Source organism: Mesoplodon bidens, assembly GCF_964165515.1.
Source record: "Mesoplodon bidens genome assembly, chromosome: X".
Lineage (NCBI taxonomy): Eukaryota > Metazoa > Chordata > Mammalia > Artiodactyla > Ziphiidae > Mesoplodon > Mesoplodon bidens.
In genome coordinates this window covers 40669750-40693262 of record NC_138163.1, presented here as the reverse complement: position 1 = coordinate 40693262, position 23513 = coordinate 40669750, and the positions used below count along the sequence as shown (strand labels likewise).

Sequence of the window (23513 nt, the reverse complement as noted above, 5' to 3'; positions counted from 1 at the left end):
AAGGTTTTTAGTCCAGGATCCCAGTCTTTAACTGGGGGCTGCTGTGGCTCCTGAAACTTTTAGACAAATTTTGTGTTGTTATCGTATTTTGTGTATCATATTTTTCTGAGGAGAGGATTTGGAGCTTTCCCCATATTCTTAAAGGGCCAGGTGACCCCTGAAGATGTTAAGAACCATAAGATGATGTTTTACCTTTCGCTAATCAGCGTGGCTTTCTGCCTTTTTCATGGATCTTATGTGGCTTTGGAGGATGCACACTGTTCGACCTTCTTAAATTGAATTAGCATCAGTATAAGGTGGGAAGGATTAGCATGCCACTTGGTTTATCCTTAAACATCATGTAACATGTCTTCGAATTCAGCAGGTATGGAAGCAATTTATAGTATTTACATTCCAAATTTCAGTGCTCAGGTCAAGTCAGTGAAGATAATGAGAAAACAGGGTAAGACCTGATTATTGATGTGTGTGCTCACATGAGTCAACATGTGCTTTGAGAGGGAGACTAATACTATTTGGTATCTTCTTGATTAAAGGGTATGAAGTTAAATCAAAATGATTTGTTATTTAAATCAGAATCTACTCTTTGACCTGTGTTGGGAACCCCATCAGTGAAAAGTGAGGAAATACACATCCCTGTTCCCATACATTTATGAGCAACATTTTCTATGAAGTCATTTAGTAATAACAACATGCCTTGGGAAAAATAATGACTCCCCCAGCCAGCATGACTATTCATAATCCCATCAGAATTCTAACTAGGAAAAAATAAGTCCTGGATCTAACACTATTGTGTGTGTGTGTGTGTGTGTGTGTGTAAGAAAAAAAGGCAGTCAATTAACTTGCCATAGATATCACTTACTGGAAGAAGTGTACTACTCAGTTTAATATAGATTGATTATGAAAAAACAGCAGGTGAATTCTTGGCTGCAAGACTTTTTAAATCACATTATTCTGTAGAAATTGTTCTTATCATAATTGTTTCCTTCAAACCTTCTGTTTTATTTATATTCATCTTTCAGTGTTTGGGACAGCCTGATTTGTTTTTTTTATGAATAGGATTTTGGGGTGGGGACCTTATTGCTATTGCTTAATCTGCAAGGCCTCACCTCCTCAAATCAATGTTTATTGTTGAATACAAGCCTTGTTCTCATGTGCAGCATCTTGGAAATATTTGTGTGCAATATTTTTTAAAAATTAAAGCTAATTTGAATATGGTTTACCTGATGGCACTGAGATACTTTTACCAGTAAAAGAGCTTAATTGGATACTTTTATCAGTAAAAGAGCTTAATTGCTCTTTTAAAGCTTAATGATATAAAGAGGGTTGACCAGTTATCTCCAAGGAGGAAACAGGGCTAAATTGGACTGAGAGATCAATTAGAGCTTGGACTGCAAGAAAGGGTCATTGTGGAACTACTGTCTTACTTTAAATCATACATCTTGGAGGGTTTAGGGTAGGCAAATACCTTCCCAAAGGCGGAAGATTGAGCCGTGTGTCTTACTGAAGCCCTACCAGGCATGTATTTCTATGATATGTACACTCTTATTACTCTATATGCTGTAAATAGGAATTCTGGAGTCCAAAATTTCTGCCTGTTCCACATATTATTATTTTGTATTCCCCCTCAGTATCCAGCTCACTGTTGCACACATTAGGTTTTCAATACATAAATAGTTAATTGATTGAATTCCAAGGAATTATAGGTAGTCTTTTCATGTACTGGGACTTTGTCATTATCACAAGCGGTCTTTGTTATGAAGATTTTCATCATGGCGGAATTTATTCTGAAGGCTTTGGCCATTACAATGTAACACATAAAATTTGTATTTTTCAACATATTTTTAATATGCTTGTGTATAGTCTGTCTTTTAGAAAAGTGTTTAAAGACCCAGCTGAATCTTTTGATTTTCCTTTAAAGTATTTGCAGTTTTTAGTTATTCTTATTTGCAGAGCCCTTAGGCAACTGTCAAAGGTGTTATGGAAATCCTTTTTTTTTTTTTTTTTTCATTCAGGGAAACTTGATTTTAAAAACAAGCTCTATAACCTATTTTCCTGACAATTCTTTCTCATGGGGAGGGGAGGGGAGGGAGGACTACTTTGTCTCAGTTCAATTTTGACACAATATGGAAATCATTATATGATTTTTCCCATCTATTAAAAATAATAGCCTTGATTATCTCTTTAGAAATTCAGCAAAATAATAGTGTGTGGAGAAAATCTCTGTAATTACCACTAATCATGGGTTTTGTTCAATCAATTAATAGTGCTTTGAAACTCTCTTTACTAGCAATAAAAATCGAGTATTAAGATTTACAATTCTCCTTTCACTCACTTTCTGCACCTGCTTAGTGTTAAGTTCCAAGCAGTATATTTTCATTTAATTATTTTCGTTTTCTCAACATTTGTTTCTAGTATTTTCCACTGGGATAGCAGAAGCCTTGGCTCTCATTTTTTCCTACTTCATAATGTTTCTGTTTTAATTTAAAATGCTGCAATGCTGTATAAGTTCATTCTAAAGAAGAATAAGTAAAACTTTTCAGAACACTTAGGAAGTAAATATTTTACCAAGGAGAAAATATCTTTTACACTCTGGGACTTTAATCTTGTTATGGAAGCTAAAGGTCATTTGAATGATGCCTTGTCATAAAGATAAATTCATGTAATGTAGATCTTCTCAGATTGGCTTTAGTCCTGCAAACGCTTTTTTCTCTCCTAAGCAATAGCCGCTCAGGTTTTTTTTCCAAACAGGAATTCAACACTTCTGAAATAAAATAATGGGGTTTCATAAATGACTAGGAAGAGTGTGGGTATATTCCTTTGAGGCTGCCCACCAAACTATGACAAAAATTTTTGGTTATGGTGATTGTAGCTGTACCAGATTTTCTCATCTCAGGAAGTTGAGTTATTTCAAATTACTTGATATTCTCTAGTATATAAAAACCACATCAGGATGATGCCGCAAAAAGCATGGTGGTTTCTTTTAATTTACTTTTAGCATTCAATAAGACAACACCAGTGCATATTTGTTTAATTATGGCTTAAAAAATTAAAACTACAGCCCAACCAAAAAAAAAAAAAAACCAGTGCTCTTTCACTGTGCCATCTGGTTAATTATCGATGGAATATTAGAAATGAAGGTCTTAGGATAGTCTGAAAACCATGTTTTGACTGTGTGGAAGATAGGAGCACAGATTGGGGGTGTGCGAGAATGCGCTCGTGTGGGTGTGTGTATTTTTTAAGTGGGAAAGTGGCAGCAGGTGGAAAATGATGGCCAAACGGCTGGAAATTTTGAGTTGGAAAACAATTGATAGACAGCATTTTTGATTGCCTGGTCTCAGCCCTCTAACCTTGTCCAGCCTTCAGCTGTAATTGACCTCCACCTTTGGGGATCCACTATTAGGATGAACTCTTTGGTAGCGACCTCTATTCTATCCTTAGCTGGGACTCATTAAACTGCCTCTTATATGTATTTGCTGGAATGAGCTACCTCAAAAGGTATAAGCTGTGAAAGGCAAAACCCGTGTTTAAGCATCTGGAGATGTTTAGCAGCTGCCTTTTCTAAAGTTTTAATGCCTAATGAAAGCTCGACTTTATTGCTTAGATCTGAGGGTGGAATATAATCTAAATTCTTCTGCACAAGTCTTTTGGCTGAGTCTTTTAAATTAATATTTTTTGTGCTTTCATAGGCAATCAGGATTGTGTGTGTGTGTTTAAATCCATTATTGTTAGATATATAGATGCCTTTTGTCATTTTTTTAGTGCAAAACATTTGTGGAATATATTGGTTAAACTAAATGGAACTTTTAAACACAGCTTTTCTGAAAGGATGTGCATCTGCACTTGATTGGTTTTCTTCTTTAAGTCCTAATGAGTACTGTCCGTAGTGGGTTTGTAAAGAGGTTGCATATGTATTGCAGATGAGGACACACATACGTGACCTGTTTATAAAGAAAGACACTAGATTTAACAGATTCAAGGATGAATAAAGCAACACACAGATACACACAAAACCCAGGGGTCAAGGGAAATCCCGTTCTTTCTCACTGTCAGATTTATAAGACAAAGTAGCACCCCAAAAGATGCATTTGAAGTGATAGATTGTACCACATACCACCTGAACATGGGCAGTGTAAAACAGCAGCTAAAATCAAAACTACTTGAATTCTGGCTCAGCTTTCTCCAGACAAGTACTTAAAATAGCTTAAATAACAGGATGCAAGGGGAGGGAAAACATTTCCTTTTAAGGATATGCATTCTTGGTGTGATTCAAACTTCTGCAGGAACATGGCTGTATAATAAGTTTATTTACTTTAAGGTTACTTGGGGGGAGGGTTTTGGGAGAGTTAACTGGCATCTAAAATAATACTTGGTAAGAGAGCATAATGAGGTTTCTTTCAAAACAATGCAGATGTGAACCTACACGTGTCATCATAGAGACAGACAGACAGACAGAGAGGATCTGTTGTTAAAAACATTTGGTTCCTTTCTGATGAATTCAGCAGCCAGTTTGAAAGATACTGAGACCCTGACCTCTCTGGTACAGCACTGGGAGTGTCTTAGTGATTTTTTTTTCAAGTATAGCAATCTTTCTTTAAAAATAGAACACTTGATCCATTTCTTGAAGTTCAGCTCTGGACTCCATGCGGGAACTTTGTTCATTGGGTAGGTGGAGTTTCTTCTTTTTCCCTGCAGCCCGTCAGTGTCTGCCCACACTGACCATATTTTCTGAACCGAACAGTTGAGACCTGTGTTTGCAGAAACATTGAGAATGCTGTAGATAACACAGGCTGTATGATAATATCTACTTTATCGGGTGGTCGAAAATATGATGCTGGAACAGAAGACTCTTCGAAATGCAGAACCTGTTCCACCCCACACCAATCTGTAGTTAACGAGGAAGGGGCAAATGAGCCAGAAAGGGCCTTCAGAATATTGGCAGCTTTAATGAGTAAATAAAGGACTGACGTCATGCCAGGAGGTTGTGATTTCCAGTTAAAACTGCTTTCAATCTAGAGCTGTGTTTTGGGGTCCATTTGTTATTACATTCTCATGTTTATGTCAAAACGCAGAATAGGAAAAGTTCACCATCAAACATAGTCTCGAGCTCCTGGTTAATAACGTCACTGAAGAGGGAGAAGCTTTCTAAAATGCCTTTGTGCTGTCCCATATTCTAGCCTTCCAAAGCGCAGCACATTAGATCTCTGATATTGTTTAAGGGTGTGTGTGTGTGTGTGTGTGTGTGTGTGTGTGTGTGTGTGTGTGTGTGTGTTTTGGCTGGGGATTGGAAATAAAATTAGCATAAAACTCTTTTAAAATAATTGCACCCTGTTTTGTCTTTCAAGTACTTTAGCAGCTGGGAGATTTTCCAAAATTAATTGCAAGCTGCCTTTTTAGGCTCCCTCTGCCTTATTGAAATTAAAATTGTTTTCTTCAAAAGGTATGATTTGGGGACTCTAAGAAAACCTTGCAGTAATTTACTAGTACTAACACTAAAATGCCTTTGATCTCGGGAGGTAGTACCAGCCAGATCTGCTGTTAAAATATGGAGAAACAGAGTAGATAAAACTTTACAAATATGTAAAAGTAGATGACACATGGTCAATGATTCTTTTCCCATATCAGGAAGGATACAGGAAAGAGATTCAAAGTGACTCCAAATTTTTATAAGTATTTTGAAGCCACAGTTTCAAGTAAGAGCCACAGATTGTGTCTGATTCTGTATCTTTGGTGTCTAGCACTGTGCCTGCCACAGAGTAGGTACTCAGTTTGCTCTGGAGGTTGTCTCCTGCTATACAAATGCACAGGTATTTCTTAATAAAGTCAAAGCAGGTTTCTACATTTAGAACGAGAGAGAGGTCCTGACCTGACAGCCATCACTGGTAGTCTACTTGGAGACTCCTTGGTGGGTGTGTTCACTTAGAAAACCAAATTACAGATCTGAGGGCTGCTGGGTGGGGACAGAATTAGAACAAAGGGAATGAGATTGAATGTTATTTAAGGGATATTTCTGTCCTCAAGGTTTCCTGATGAATTGCCATTCAGTTTTTCAGGCTATTTCTGCATTTTTTGGTCATTGTTGTTTGCTTAGTTCTGTTTTTTAAATGCTCGTTAGATGAGAGCATTCTTTTCCTGGTTTAATACTTGAGGATCCTAATAAGAACCTACTGTATGGCACAGGGAACTCTTCTCAATACTCTGTAATGAGGACTGGGACCTATATGGGAACAGAATCTATAAAAGGGTGGATATATGTATATGTATAACTGATTCACTTTGCTGTACAGCAGAAACTAACACAACATTGTAAAGCAACTGTACTCCAATAAAAATTAACTAAAGGGCTTCCCTGGTGGCGCAGTGGTTGAGAGTCCGCCTGCCGATGCAGGGGACACAGGTTCGTGCCCTGGTCCGGGAAGATCCCACATGCCGTGGAGCGGCTGGGCCCATGAGCCATGGCCGCTGAGCTTGCGCGTCCGGAGCCTGTGCTCCGCGACGGGAGAGGCCACAACAGTGAGAGGCCTGCGTACTGCAAAAAACAAAAAACAAAAAAATTAACTAAAAAATACTTGAGGATCAATGATTCTACAAAAATTATTTTTCCCTCTTCTTATTCTATGCAAGGTACTGTGCTACATATTGGGGTGGGAGATAAAAAGGTTTAGAAGAATCTTCATCAAGAGATTTACAGTCTCATAAGATTGTCAGGTAATGACAAATTCTTATTCCTCCAACCACCCTTTAAAACGTTCCTATCCATTACTAAAAGCATCTGTTACTACTACACTTACTTCAAAATGGTATTTCCACATGTGGTTATTTTACGTTAGCTATATTTTAGGGTGGCTACTTCCTGGCATCTTTTAATCACATCGGTGAGCTTCTAATTAATGCTCAACAGAGGTTATTTCAGAGAGGGTGCGCACAACTGGTAGTTCCCCCATTGCCTGCACCTCTCTTCTACCTAAAGTGAAAAAACTGCCAGATAGACTAGACTCTCAGGGCCTTTGTCAGTTTCATGTAGCCCTGAATTCATTATAGTTCTCCAATATTTATTTTTAAACATCTCTACCTTCCACTTCTGTTGTATCCCTGAGAATACAAAAAGAACTGCACTCTAGCTCTAAACTGGAATAAATAACATGCTTAAATTTTGCTCAGATATGTCATTTCAGAAGTCAGAGAAAAGTAGAATACATTTAAAAATATCTTTCTATCAGAAATTGCTGGCATTGAAACAGTTTTTTTTTAATTTAATTTTCTTCTTGGTAACTCTTTTTTTTAACATCTTTATTGGAGTATAATTGCTTTACAATGGTGTGTTGTTTCTGCTTTATAACAAAGTGAATCAGCTATACATATACATATATCCCCATACATCTTCCCTCTTGTGTCTCCCTCCCATCCTCCCTATGCCACCCCTCTAGGTGGTCGCAAAGCACCGAGCTGATCTCCCTGTGCTATGTGGCTGCTTCCCACTAGCTATCTATCTTACATTTGGTAGTATATATAAGTACATGCCACTCTCTAACTTCATCCCAGCTTACCATTCGCCCTCCTCGTGTCCTCAAGTCCATTCTATACGTCTACGTCTTTATTCCTGTCCCGCCTCTAGGTTCTTCAGAACCTTTTTTTTTTCTTTAGATTCCATAAATATGTGTTAGCATACAGTACTTGTTTTTCTCTTTCTGACTTACTTCACTCAGTATGACAGTCTCTACGTCCATCCTACTCACTGCAAATAACTCAATTTCGTTTCTTTTTATGGCTCAGTAATATTCCATTGTATATATGTGTCACAACTTCTTTATCCATTCATCTGGACACTTAGGTTGCTTCCATGTCCTGGCTGTTGTAAATAGAGCTGCAATGAACATTGTGGTACATGACTCTTTTTGAATTCTGGTTTTCTCAGGATATATGCCCAGTAGTGGGATTGCTGTGTCGTATGGTAGTTCTATTTGTAGTTTTTTAAGGAACCTCCATACTGTTCTCCATAGTGGCTGTATCAATTTACATTCCCACCAACAGTGCAAGAGGGTTCCCTTTTCTCCACACCCTCTCCAGCATTTATTGTTTGTAGATATTTCAACGATGGCCATTCTAACCGGTCCCTCCACCTCACTACAAATAACTCAATTTCGTTTCTTTTTATGGCTGAGGAATATTCCATTGTATATAGGTGCCACATCTTCTTTATCCATTCATCTCTTGATGGACACTTAGGTTGTTTCCATCTCCAAGCTCTTGTAAATAGAGCTGCAATGAACATTTTGGTACATGACTGTTTTTGAATTATGGTTTTCTCAGGGTATATGCCCAGTACTGGGATTGCTGGGTCATAGGGTAGTTCTATTTTTAGTGTTTTAAGGAACCTCCATACTGTTCTCCATAGTGGTTGTATCAATTTACATTCCCACCAACAGTGTAGGAGGGTTCCCTTTTCACCACACCCTTTCCAGCATTTATTGTTTCTAGCTTTTTTGATAATGGCCATTCTGACAGGTGTGAGGTGATACCTCATTGTAGTTTTGATTTGCATTTCGCTAATGATTAGTGGTGTTGAGCATTCTTTGATGTGTTTGTTGGCAATCTGTATATCTTCTTTGGAGAAATGTCTATTTAGGTCTTCTGCCCATTTTTGGATTGGGTTGTTTGTTTTTTGATATTGAGCTGTGTGAGCTGCTTGTAAATTTTGGAGATTAATCCTTTGTCACTTGCTTCATTTGCAAATATTTTCTCCCATTCGGAAGGTTGTTTTTTCGTCTTGTTTCTGGTTTCCTTTGCTGTGCAAAAGCTTTTAAGTTTCATTAGGTCCTGTTGGTTTATTTTTGTTTTTATTTCCATTTCTGTAGGAGGTGGGTCAAAAAGGATCTTGCTGTGATTTACGTCATAGAGTGTTCTGCCTATATTTTCCTCTAAGAGTTTGATAGTGTCTGGCCTTACATTTAGGTCTTTAATCCATTTTGAGTTTATTTTTTGTGTGTGGTGTTCAGGAGTGTTCTAATTTCATTCTTTTACGGTTTTCCCAGCACCACTTATTGAAGAGGCTGTCTTTTCCCCATTGTATATTCTTGCCTCCTTTATCAAAGATAAGATGACCATTTGTGCATGGGTTTATCTCTGGGCTTTCTACCCTGTTCCATCGATCTATATTTCTGGTTTTGTGCCAGTACCATACTCTCTTGATTACTGTAGCTTTGTAGTATAGTCTAAAGTCCAGAAGCCTGATTCTTCCAGCTCCGTTTTTCTTTCTCAAGATTGCTTTGGCTATTTGGGCTCTTTTGTGTTTCCATACAAATTGTGCGATTTTTTGTTCTAGTTCTGTGAAAAATGCCATTGGTAGTTTGATAGGGATTGCATAGAACTTGTAGATTGCTTTGGGTAGTATATTCATTTTCACAACGTTGATTCTTCCAATCCAAGAACATGGTGTATCTCTCCATCTGTTTGTATCATCTTTAATTTCTCTCATCAGTGTCTTATAGTTTTCTGCATACAGGTCTTTTGTCTCCTTAGGTAGGTTTATTCCTAGGTATTTTATTCTTTTTGTTGCAATGGTAAATGGCAGTGTTTCCTTAATATCTCTTTCAGATTTTTCATCATTAGGGTATAGGAATGCCAGAGATTTCTGTGCATTAATTTTGTATCCTGCTACTTTACCAGATTCATTGATTAGCTCTAGTAGTTTTCTGGTAGCATCCTTAGGATTCTCTATGTATAGTATCATGTCATCTGCAAACAGTGACAGCTTTACTTCTTCTTTTCTGATTTGGATTCCCTTTATTTCTTCTTCTTCTCTGATTGCTGTGGCTAAAACTTCCAAAACTATGTTGAATAATAGTGGTGAGAGTGGGCAACATTGTCTTGTTCCTGATCTTAGTGGAAACGGTTTCAGTTTTTCACCATTGAGAATGATGTTGGCTGTGGGTTTGTCATATATGCCCTTTATTATGTTGAGGAAAGTTCCTCTATTCCTACTTTCTGGAGGGTTTTTATCATAAATGGGTGTTGAAATTTGTCAAAAGCTTTTTCTGCATCTATTGAGATGATCATATGCTTTTTATCCTTCAGTTTATTAATATGGTGTATCACATTGATTAATTTGCATATATTGAAGAATCCTTGCATTCCTGGGATAAACCCCACTTGATCATGGTGTATGATCCTTTTAATGTGCTGTTGGATTCTGTTTGCTAGTATTTTGTTGAGGATTTTTGCCTCTATGTTTATCAGTGATATTGGCCTGTAGATTTCTTTCTTTGTGACATCCTTGCCTCGTTTTGGTATCAAGGTGATGGTGGCCTCGTAGAATGAGTTTGGGAGTGTTCCTCCCTCTGCTATATTTTGGAAGAGTTTGAGAAGGATGGGTGTTAGCTCTTCTCTAAATGTTTGATAGAATTCGCCTGTGAAGCCATCTGGTCCTGGGCTTCTGTTTGTTGGAAGATTTTTAATCACAGTCTCCATTTCAGTGCTTGTGATTGGTCTGTTCATATTTTCTGTTTCTTTCTGGTTCAGTCTCAGAAGGTTTTGCTTTTCTAAGAATTTGTCCATTTCTTCCAGGTTTTCCATTTTATTGGCATAGAGTAGCTTGTAGTAATCTCTCATGATCTTTTGTATTTCTGCAGTGTCAGTTGTTACTTCTCTGTTTTCATTTCTAATTCTGTTGATTTGAGTCTTCTCCCTTTTTTTCTTGATGAGTCTGGCTAATGGTTTATCAATTTTGTTTATCTTCTCAAAGAACTGGCTTTTAGTTTTATTGATCTTTGCTATTGTTTCCTTCATTTCTTTTTCATTTATTTCTGATCTGATCTTTTTTTTTTTTTTTTTTTTTTTTGCGGTATGCGGGCCTCTCACCACTGTGGCCTCTCCCGTTGCGGAGCACAGGCTCCGGATGCACAGGCTCAGTGGCCATGGCTCACGGGCCCAGCCGCTCCGCGGCATGTGGGATCTTCCCAGACCCGAGGCACGAACCCGCGTCCCCTGCATCAGCAGGCGGACTTTCAACCACTGTGCCACCAGGGAAGCCCTCTGATCTGATCTTTATGATTTCTTTCCTTCTGTTAACTTTCGTACTTTTTTCTTCTTCTTTCTCTAATTGCTTTAGCTGTGAGGTTAGGTTGTTTATTTGAGATGTTTCTTGTTTCGAGGTAGGATTGTATTGCTATAACCTTCCCTCTTAGAACTGCTTTAGCTGCATCCCATAGGTTTTGGGTCATCGTGTTCTCATTGTCATTTGTTTCTAGGCATTTCTTGATTTCCTCTTTGATTTCTTCAGTGATCTCTTGGTTATTAAGTAGTGTATTGTTTAGCTTCCATGTGTTTGTATTTTTTACAGATTTTTTCCTGCAGTTGATATCTAGTCTCATAGCGTTGTGGTTGGAAATGATGCTTGATATGATTTCAGTTTTCTTAAATTTACCAAGACTTGATTTGTGACCCCAGGTATGATCTATCCTGGAGAATGTTCCATGAGCACTTGAGAAGAAAGTGTATTCTGTTGTTTTTGGATGGAATGTCCTATAAATATCAGTTAAGTGCATCTTGTTTAATGTACCATTTAAAGCTTGTGTTTCCTTATTTAGTTTCATTTTGGATGATCTGTCCATTGGTGAAAGTGGGGTGTTAAAAGTCCCCCACTATGATTGTGTTACTGTCGATTTCCCCTTTTATGGCTGTTAGTATTTGCCTTATGTATTGAGGTGCTCCTATGTTGGGTGCATAAATATTTACAATTGTTTTATCTTCTTCTTGGATTGATCCCTTGATCATTATGTAGTGTCCTTCTTTGTCTCTTGTAATAGTCTTTATTTTAAAGTCTATTTTGTCTGATAAGAGAATTGCTGCTCCAGCTTCCTTTTGATTTCCATTTGCATGGAATATCTTTTTCCGTCCCCTCACTTTCAGTCTGTATGTGTCCCTAGGTCTGAAGTGGGTCTCTTGTAGACAGCATATATATGGGTCTTGTTTTTGTATCCATTCAGCCAGTCTATGTCTTTTGGTGGGAGCATTTAATCCATTTATATTTAAGGTAATTATCAATACATATGTTCCTATCACCATTTTCTTAATTGTTTTGGGTTTGTTATTGTACGTCTTCTCCTTCTCTTGTGTTTCCTGCCTAGAGAAGTTCCTTTAGCATTTGTTGTAAAGCTGGTTTGGTGGTGCTGAATTCTCTTAGTTTTTGCTTGTCTGTAAAGGTTTTAATTTCTCCATCGAATCTGAATGAGATTCTTTCTGGGTAGAGTAATCTTGGTTGTAGGTTTTTCCCTTTCATCACTTTAAATATGTCCTGCCGCTCCCTTCTGGCTTGCAGAGTTTCTGCTGAAAGATCAGCTGTTAACCTTATGGGGATTCCCTTGTGTGTTATTTGTTGTTTTTCCCTTGCTGCTTTGAATATTTTTTCTTTGTATTGAATTTTTCGTAGTTTAATCAATACGTGTCTTGGCGTGTTTTTCCTTGTATTTATCCTGTATGGGACTCTCTGCACTTCCTGGACTTGATTAACTATTTCCTTTCCCATATTAGGGAAGTTTTCAATATAATCTCTTCAAATATTTTCTCAGTCCTTTTCTTTTTCTCTTCTTCTTCTGGGACCCCTATAATTTGAATGTTGCTGCGTTTAATGTTGTCCCAGAGGTCTCTGAGACTGTCCTCTATTCTTTTCATTCTTTTTTCTTTATTCTGCTCTGCAGTAGTTATTTTCACTATTTTATCTTCCAGGTCACTTATCCGTTCTTCTGCCTCAGTTATTCTGCTATTGATTCCTTCTAGAGAGTTTTTAGTTTCATTTATTGTGCTGTTCATCATTGTTTGTTTGCTCTTTAGTTCTTCTAGTTCCTTGTTAAGCGTTTCTTGTATTTTCTCCATTCTATTTCCCAGATTTTGGATCATCTTTACTATCATTACTCTGAATTCTTTTTCAGTAGACTGCCTATTTACTCTTCATTAGTTTGGTCTGGTGGGTTTTTTCCTTGCTCCTTCATCTGCTGTTTGTTTCTCTGTCTTCTCATTTTGCTTAACTTACTGTTTGGGGTCTCCTTTTCGCAGGCTGCAGGTTTGTAGTTCCCATTGTTTTTGGTGTCTGCCCCCAGTGGCTAAGGTTGGTTCAGTGGATTGTGGTGCAGGTTTCCTGGTGGAGGGGACTAGTGCCTGTGTTCTGGTGGATGAGGCTGGATCTTGTGTTTCTGGTGGGCAGGACCGCGTTTGCTGGTGTGTTTTGGGGTGTCTGTGACCTTATTATCATTTTAGGCAGCCTGTCTGCTAATGGGTGAGGTTGTGTTCCTGTCTTGCTAGTTGTTTCGCATAGGGTGTCCAGCACTGTAGCTTACTGGTCATCGAGTGGAGCTGGGTCTTAGCATTGAGTTGGAGATCTCTGGGAGAAGTTTTGCTGATTCGTATGACATGAAGCCGGGAGGTCTGTGGTGGACCAATGTCCTGAACTCGGCTCTCCCACCTCAGAGGCACAGGCCTGACACCTGGTTGGAGCACCAAGACCCTGTCAGCCACATGGCTCAGAAAAAAAGGGAGAGAAAAAGAAAGAGAGAGAGAGAGAGAGGGAGGGAGGAAGGAGAAAGAAAGAAAGAAAGGAAGAAAGAAAGAGAAAAATAAAATAAAGTTATTAAAATGAAAAATAATTATTAAAAAATTAAAAAGTAATAAAAAAAGGAAAAAAAAGAAAGAAAGAAGAGAGCAACCAAACCAAAAAACAAATCCACTAATGATAACAAGTGCTAAAAACTATACTTAAAAAAAAACAAAAGGACATACAGTACCCTAGGACAAATGGTAAAAGCAAAGCTATACAGACAAAATCACACAAAGAAGCATACACATACACACTCACAAAAAGAAAATATAAGTAAACACACATACATATATATACATATATATATGTAAAGGAAGAGAGCAACCAAATCAATAAAGAAATATATATATTTCATTGCTCCCAAAGTCCACCGCCTCAATTTTGGGATGATTCGTTGTCTATTCAGGTATTCCACAGATACAGGGTACATCACGTTGATTGTGGAGATTTAGTCTGCTGCTCCTGAGGCTGCTGGGAGAGATTTCCCTTTCTCTTCTTTGTTCCCACAGCTCCTGAGGTTCAGCTTTGGATTTGGCCCTGCCTCTGCATGTAGGTCACCGGAGGGCGTCTGTTCTTCACTCAGACAGGACGGGGTTAAAGTAGCAGCTGATTAGGGGGCTCTGGCTCACTCAGGCCTGGGGAAGGGAGGTGTACGGAATGCGGGGAGAGCCTGCGGTGGCAGAGGCCGGCGTGACATTGCAACAGCCTGAAGCACACGGTTTGTTCTCCCGGGGAAGTTGTCCCTGGATCACGGGATCCTGGCAGTGGTGGGCTGCACAGGCTCCCAGGAGGGGAGGTGTGGATAGTGACCTGTGCTTGCTCATAGGCTGCTTGGTGGCGGCAGCAGCAGCCTTAGCGTCTCATTCCCGTCTCTGGTGTCCACGCTGATAGCCGTGGCTCGCACCCATCTCTGGAGCTCATTTTGGTGGCGCTCTGAATCCCCTCTCCTCGCGCACCCCGACACAGTGGTCTCTTGCCTCTTAGGCAGGTCCAGACTTTTTCCCGGACTCCCTCCCAGCTAGCTGTGGCACACTAGCCCCCTTCATGCTGTGTTCACACAGCCAACCCCAGTCCTCTCCCTGGGGTCTCACCTCCGAAGCCTGAGCCTCAGCTCCCAGCCCCCACCCATCACAGCGGGTGAGCAGACAAGCCTCTCGGGCTGGTGAGTGCAGGTCGACACCGATCCTCTGTATGGGAATCTCTCCACTTTGCCCTCCGCACCCCTGTTGCTGTGCTCTCCTCCACGGCTCCGAAGCTTCCCCCCTCCGCCACCCTCATCTCCGCCCGTGAAGGGACTTCTAGTGTGTGGAAACCTTTCCTCCTTCACAGCTCCCTCCCACTGGTACAGGTCCCGTCCCTATTCTTTTGTCTCTGTTTTTTCTTTTTTCTTTTGCCCTACCCAGGTACATGGGGCAGTTTCTTGCTTTTGGGAAGTCTGAGGTCTTCTGCCAGCATTCAGTAGGTGTTCTGTAGGAGCTGTTCCACATGTGGGTGTATTTCTGATGTATTTGTGGGGAGGAAGGTGATCTCCATGGCTTACTCTTCTGCCATCTTGAAGGTCTCTCGGAAAGAGTTTCGATAGTTGCAAGGAATAAGCTATCTCCTTCTCTAAAGATATCATAAAATGAAGGAATATAGTATTTAGATACTGAGGTATAGTAGTGATCAGAATGTTATTACTCTGTATTTGTTTTTCCTATGTATGATGGGTTTTATCTCCAGTTTTTTGAGCTAAAAGGGGACCTTAGAGATCATTTGATCTAAAGCCCTCCTTTTACAGATGAGAAAACTAAGATCTGGAGAGATGACTTGGGCAAATTAGTAGCCAAGATGAAATTAGATCTGGTGTCCTATTACTCTCTCTTGTTGTGTCCCTTCATCTATGCTGTGTTTCTTTCACTTTGTCACACTTAACTCTAGTACTGAGCTCTCTTTTAACTTTTTAAAGAAAATGGGAGAAATAGACTGGTATATGCATAGGAGAAGGTGTATTGAAACCCAAGAATTTCACTCATCAAAAATTGCTAAAATCCTGCCACAGTGCCACGTGGATTACTTTGTTCTTTTTAGCAGCTGCAGATGTTGTTGCTGGATTGATTTCTGCATATAAACACTTTACTAATCAAGTGTTTGATGTGTGGCCTTTTATAAGTTCAAAGCAAAAAAACTTGAAGATGTGCCCTAGGGGAATCAAGTGCTTTACCTCAAAGGAAATATTAGTGGTTTTCAGAAGTGTTGGGCAGTTTGGTGATGATGCTTTAAAAGTGTAGATATTTTAATTGATAGATTAAAAATATGGTAATCTATGTTTAAGAATATTTGACTCTAAAATCATATACTTCATTAAAAGTAAACATAACAATATCATCAGCTTTCAATGTATTGGTTTCATACAGGGGATTTAATATTTTAATAAGAGCTTTTATGATCAGTTCCCTGACCTCATCTCTCATTTTCTCCTTTGCTCACTCTGCTGAAGTCATACTGGATCTTTGCTGTCCCCAAAACACACCAGACACTCTTCCACATCAGAGACTTGGCATTTGCTGTTTCCTCTACCTAAAATTTCCCCCCCTGATAGCCATATGATGTGCTTTCTTACCTCACATAAGTCTTCATTCAAATATAATCTCATCAAAGTGGCTGTCCTTGAGCATTCTATCTAAATAGCACCCCCACCACCACCCACATCCCCACCTGTCACTATAACGCAGGGTTCCTCAACTTCAACGTTGACATATTGGGCCACACAGTTCTGTGGAAGGGGGGGTCATATGCATTGTAGGATATTTAGCAGCATCCCTGGCATCTATGTACTGGATGCGAGGAGCATCTTCCCCACCCCCTGCTGTGTGTGCTAATCAAAAATGTCTCCAGTCATTTCTGAATATTCCCTGGGGGGCAAAATAGCCCCTAGTCTAACCCCTAACCCCTCTTTATTTTTCTTCATAGCACTTACGCCATATTACATTATGTTTATAATCATACCTTATGTTATATGTTATTTGCTTATTAGTTGTCATTAGAATGTGAGCTTTTGTACAGCAAGACTTTCTTTCATTGATTGCAGTATCCCCAATCCCAGGAACAGCATCTGATACAGTTTTTAAGCAGTAATATATCAAATAGATTAAATTCATAGTACATTTTCTTGAATGGTGTTGTGGTCATCTTGAGTCATTTCTCTATTCAGATTGCTTCCCTTTATTATAATTTAAATTTATATATGAAAATCAGTGGAGGACCTAAGGAATAAAAAGCATTTTTGACCAATAAGTATTTGAAATTGCTGTTGAAATTCCAACTTTCTTTACTAAAAAAATATACCCAGGTGATTATAACCCTCAGGACATTAGCCCTCTTTTCCAATAAATTAACTTTTCGTCATTGATCAGTTTTTTTCCCCCATTTTTAACAGTTTCAGAATAAACCTCATTAGTACTTAGATACAGTGTTAAGTTATTAAAGCACAAAAATTTAAAAGTTATTTATACATTTGCATTACTCATGACTGCATTTATTTTTATGAACCCTATATTTGTTTTGGCTTAACGTTTATTTACATTAACTCTTGAAAAAATTGGCACTGAAGATGGTATTGTAATTTCAGGTGTGCTATGTAATATAATCAGCATTAATTCATAAACTGTTCTATTAGACTAAGGGGAGAATAAGGGGCATAAAACTTCTAAATGGCTACAGTAGAAATTGTTTTATACCATGGCAGTGTTTTATTGGTGTATAATATATTGTTTAATTTTTAAAGTCCTGTCAGCTTTATGATTTAATAATAATTTTATTAAACAACTATGCTTTCTTAAAATTAGGGATGCTATTTTTAAGTAAAGCTACTTATACACTGTTTAAAACATAAAAAACATGATGTGGGCTTCCCTGGTGGCGCAGTGGTTAAGAGTCCGCCTGCCGATGCAGGGGACACGGGTTCGTGCCCCGATCCCGGAAGATCCCACATGCCGCGGAGCGGCTGGGCCCGCGAGCCATGGCCGCGGAGCCTGTGTGTCCGGAGCCTGTGCTCCGCAACGGGAGAGGCCACAGCAGTGAGAGGCCCGCGTACAGCAAAAAAAATAAATAAATAAAAATAAAATAAAAAACATGATGTAAACCATGCCCTTTCAGTTAAAATTTGCATTTCCCTTTCAAACAGCCTTAGGTACCAAACAATAAGGAAGAAAAACCTTGTATTTAGGCGAGCTTATGAACTGAGCCTAAGATGAAGAAAAATACTCTAATAGGTTAATTTATTTCCGTTTTTGCTTGGTCTCCCTTTTTACAAAGATCTCAACAGCAATGGATTCATCTGTGACTATGAACTTCATGAGCTTTTCAAGGAAGCTAATATGCCATTACCGGGATATAAAGTGAGAGAAATTATTCAAAAACTCATGCTGGATGGTGACAGGAGTAAAGATGGGAAGATAAGTTTTGATGAATTTGTTTATGTAAGTATGTGAAAACCTACCATTATTAGAAGTGATGATTGCTCCTTTGTCTTGTGGGCTCTTTTAGTAGTAAGTCCTATTAAGTTCCTAAATATATCATGGTAGTACTGTTATAACTAATAAAATTTCTCTCATCCCACCCACTACATTTAGTTCATTCTTTTAGCCATTAGAATATCTTAACAAAAGAATCAAGAAAAGAACACTGACAGAATCAAAGATATAACGCTCTGCTCACTGTGTAAGGTGAACAATCTCATTTGGGGGCATCATTAAAGGGCATTTTTCAAGATGTGAAATGACATCCTCCAAGTGCTTTTTCTATCGGGAACAGTGTACTCCCAAATTTTAATGATAACACCCTGACTCACAGTCTTGGATGCTTCCTGAGTTGAACTTTCTGATTAAAAAGATGTTTGCTACTCTTGTGGTAGTAGTATTTAACTGTACCATTTTCCCTAGGATGATGATTTTGATAATTAAAAGTTAGAAGCACATCTTTTCGGTCCATTGGAAGAGGCACTTAAAATTCTTGTTTTCTTCTCTAGTATAATCAAATACTCTTCAAGGTTAGGGGCTGATTTCTTAATTCTTCTACCCCCAAGCACCTACTGTTCCATACTCAGTGCTTAGAGAGTGTATGTGTGGTACTCACTATTGAAGCCTAATGCTTTTAGCTGCTAGCTAGCAGGGTCAAGATTTTTCTAGACATATGGCATTTTCCATCCATATTCATTAACAAAGTATTTGAGATATATATTAAAGAATAGCTGTTGCCTCTCCCCTCAGTTAAGGACACTTAAGATTTTATTGTTTTTATTTATTATTCATTTAAGGCTGAGTTTGACTAGATCAAATTTGGCATTCCTTACATATATTGCAGATAGGTAATTAGTGCCTAATACTTATCACAAACTTCCTAGCATCCCTATCCTTTTCCACGTTTGTTTTTGCCCCCAAGACACCTGAAATGATAGCATATACTCCCATCAGTAACCAAAGCTCAGTAAAGGAGGTGAAATTCTGTTATGTTTTTTCCGATTAGAATTAACCCCTTTAGAACACCTTGAGAGTTCCGGAAGCAAATTGACTAAGTAGTGGTGCCTACTCAACTGATAGCATTTGCCTGGGGGTGGGGCGGGGCAGGGCGGGGCTGGGAGGAGGTGGGTGTTACTTTTTTTAAAATGCAGACATATTTCATAACTATAATGCTATAGTTCTTGCCATCTCCTTTTGAAATACTGATCTCCTCCCCACCATTTTTTGTCTCCAGTTATTGCCAAAGCCTTTTGTTTCGAATCCTATGTTCAATAGTAAGTTGCAATTGACTTGCAATATGAGCGCTTGCATGTCCTCTGATGTATAACTTGCCTCCCTTGTAACTGCATGTTTACTTGTGAGTTTAAAGCAGCTTAGAGCGGTAGATAACTATGATCACTTATTTTTGATATAATTTTCTGCTCAGAATTTTTTAATCTACTAGAAGGAACAGACTTAAATAATCAAGATTTGCAGTGTGCCAGTATTTTTAAGGACACAGTTATGAAATTGTCTTTGAGAAAAATCATCTTAGGGAAATATTTAATTTTCTATATTTTGAAACGTTGCTGATTCCACACAGCTGTTTGTGGCTTTTAAGTGAAGGCTGTGATTACCCTAGTATTTTCTTAAAAAGTGAATAACAGGCATAATAATTTTGGCATCACCAGGGATTTTTAAAAAAAATAAAATACTAATGAGGACCTTGTTGGTTAAAATGTATATTTTAGGATTGGAAGGAATCAATATGTTTATACTCCTTCATTTTTCAAATAAAAAAAAAGCCTGGGTTCCTGAAAAAGGAAGTTACTTGCCCAACATTACACAGGGGACTAGTGACTTTTTCCAGTTACCTCCCTTCTATTCAAGAAATTTGAAATCTGAAGGACAGTAAAATAACCCACCTGAAGTTTCAGAATGATCCCGCCATGACTGTACTGAAAGAAAGATGGGTATGTAACCAACCAAATGTCACTCCCATCTGCCTTGTCATCAATGAAACATCTTAACAAGTTGTCAGACAAAGTATGGGTAGATCCTAGTTACCTGAGAAAGAGGAAGCACATTATTCCTGTCAGGGATTAACATAAGGAAATAGAAATAAACATGTTCTTGCATGTTAGATTTTTGGTTTTTATTTTAAATTGCTACGTAAGAGGTGTTAATTGCAAACCAGGCTACAAACAACATGTTTATATTAATTCTGGAGAAGAATGGCAGAAAAGAGCCCCCAAATCATATGTAAACTTCACGTGTTAAAATTAAATATATTAACTGATCTTATTTCTTATAAGTATTTCAAAACTAAATTACTGGATTTTTATACTTCCGAGGTAATAGTGGGGTTTTATTTGTTTTGGTTTTTTTTGCGGTACGCGGGCCTCTCACTGTTGTAGCCTCTCCCATTGCGGAGCACAGGCTCCGGACGCACAGGCTCAGCGGCCATGGCTCATGGGCCCAGCCGCTCCGCGGCATGTGGGATCTTCCTGGACCGGGGCACGAACCCGTGTCCCCTGCATCGGCAGGCGGACTCCCAACCACTGTGCCACCAGGGAAGCCCAACAGTGGGGTTTTTTTACTTCATCTGTAAAAAGACTGGTATGGTGATAAGTTCTTTCAGCAGAGAAATCTGCATTAAACTCTTATTTTCACAGTGAGAACCTTGCTCTTACATAATGGTAATAAGTTATTGAGCTGTTTTAGAACTTTTACAAATACTACCGACCTCATAGGATTAAGTAACTTCATATAAGTAAAGTGCTTAGAACCATACCCGGTATATAGCAAATGCTATACAGGTGTTAGTTGTTTGTAGTTATTTCTATTTATTAAAAAGGCAGTGTTCTTTTCCTATTATTACTAAGTTTAGGCCTACAACAGATTCCCCGAAAAGTAAAAATTCAAACCTGCTGCGTTGGAAACAAGCCTCAAACACTGGAAGCCAGTCAGTATTTTTTTGCAGTTCATTCTAAAATCTTTCCTTCTTAAGTCCTGTGCCTCTGCATTGCTTTGATTTGGCCATTAGTGCTGATCTAGGAAGGTGATGACACTTTTGAAAGGAATAAGAAACATAAACGTTTCATAAAAGAGACTGGAAAAGATATATAGAACCAGAGTGAGCAGTGTACACCAGGAGTTTGTTCACACATGATAAAGCAAGTCCCTCCTCATGGAGGGAAAACAGCATGAAACAGTGAGCTCATTAGTATCACCACGGGCAGCTTTGAAAAGATTCATTGACAACTCTCCAGCACAGTAGTTGGCCTGGTGCTGTCTCTGATTTCAGAGATTCTTGTTAAGCCAAGGCTTATACTCAAACTGCTTTATCATCCACTCGAGTGATTTCTTTACTAAAGTAGAAAATAAAATGCAAATTCTCACGTAGTGAATCAATTTAAAACTATCACTTATCTTTTAACATTTTTTTAAATCTAAAGAACAGAGGAAAATACTATGCAACTGAAAAGTTGAGCCTGGCTGGAAGAATTTATTTTAAAATATTTAGAAAAGGAAGGTCATGTAACTTTTGTAAGACAATTGAAAATTAACTCAGTTAATTACAACTTTCTATTCAACATGTTATTCCCAAGCATCAAGAGTTTAAGTAGAGCTATGTAAGTAATTGCGTTAGAATATTGTACCGTAGACATTGTTCTTTAAAAGTTATTATTATTTGTATTATTCCTCTTTTCCGTGATGTTTACAAAGTTTTTCAGCTGAAATAGTGATCATGGAAACACCCTAATTTTTAGAAGCTAATGATCCTTAAGGCAAAAATAGTCGTGATAAGAAAAATAACTTTTCATATGTCATTCTGAGGGTAGTAGCTTCGAGGCAATCACATTTTGGAGATTTTTGTCGTTCCAGTGATTTATGGTATCTCAGTCAGGAGAAGCACACATTTTATATTTTAATTTACTACACAGTGTTATACTAAATGAAGTAAAGTTCAGAATGAGGTAGAATAGTAAATATTGTTTTTTCACTGAGCAGATACGTATAGTTATCGAAGAGGGAGCTGTGGAAACAAAATGCATCACAGTTAAGACTGCTACATTCCCAAGTAACCATTTTGTTGTCTAATCTTGGCTTGGAAGGTAAGGTAAATTAAATGAAATTACAGGTGGAATCAGAGTGTGAGTAAAAATAATTTTAATAATTTGAAATTACCCAGAGTACATGAGTCAGTTCCACACTATTGATACTTAACAGGAGTCAGTATAATGGCCAGAGAGGAGGAAGAGTGATTTCATTGGTTGTGTGTAATATTTAGAGTAGTCAGTGTGTGTGTGTCTATATACATATACAGACATAGACACACTCACACACATTCTGAGCCTACCTCTGAAATTACAGGTATAGCACAAAATCACAGCTATGGAAATTGAGTGAGCTTGATTTTGTAAAACTTACTGCTTACTAACTATTTTCGTAAATAAAATTGGGCTTATAAGTCCAAGGAAGCCCAGGATTTCAGGACGGTAACAGGAAAAGGTGACTTTGTGATGGGGCTACAGCAACTTTCCTACCAGTTAGAAAGAGTCTGTCTCAGTTGATTAATTACAAAAAGTTGCTCTCCTGGAGAGACTAAATGTAAAAAGGCACTCCTCTTTCTGCCTGCCACAGTCTTGTACAAGACACCAGGCCTGCTTAGGGGAGCATGGGCTGGATTTCAGCTTCTACTCATGCCTGCTCTCATAGACACAGCCTGAACTGCTAAATATGGTGACCCTGTTCTATGACCTTCAAACATAGGCTACCCCTCCTGAGGTGTGTTTGTGAGTATGTACTTGTCAGTAATGATAAAGGCCTTTGGGTTATCTTCTTCTGTTTGCTCAGCAACTTTTCCATTAGGGCCGTAAATTTCTTTCGATAAGTCTATTGTGTTCTAAACATCTTTTAAAGAAGTTTTTATGAAAATGCTACATCTTGCTCTTGTTTTTCTGGCAGTGGCTAATTTAGCCATGCACATTGGTAGCTCAGGAACAAATTGGAGGTTAGGTAAGTTCCAGTATTTCAGACATGTATAGGCAGACCTTTGGAATGTCCAGTCATTCAGTCAAGCGGTTAGAGTAGGGTATGAAATTTGCTTCATTACAGCCTGCTTTTATACAATTAGAATGTACAGGTTAATTTCATTAGCCATGTGCCTTATTGTGAAGAGAAGCTCGATCACTGAAAAGATTCTTTTCTGGGTTTATTCTTTTTTTTTTTTTTTTTTTTTGGTCTGCGTTGGGTCTTAGTTGCTATGCACAGGCTTTCTCTAGATGCAGCGAGCAGGGGCTACTCTTCGTTGCAGTGCGCGGGCTTCTCATTGCAGTGGCTTCTCTTGTTGTGGAGCACGGGCTCTGGGCACACAGGCTTCAGTAGTTGTGGCTCTCGGGCTCAGTAGTTGTGGCTTGTGGGCTCTAGGGTGCAGGCTCAGTAGT

General features: G+C 38.5%; 1 protein-coding gene across 3 annotated transcripts in view; it reads left to right on the top strand.

Moving 5' to 3' along the window:
* PLS3 (plastin 3) overlaps positions 1-23513 on the top strand; it is a 90040-nt gene that overhangs the window by 46218 nt on the left and 20309 nt on the right. For all 3 annotated transcript variants that reach the window (XM_081221894.1, XM_081221896.1, XM_081221895.1), the window contains exon 3: positions 17882-18045. In XM_081221894.1, coding sequence (XP_081078020.1) covers positions 17882-18045 — 164 coding nt within the window. The remainder of the gene's footprint in view (positions 1-17881; positions 18046-23513) is intronic.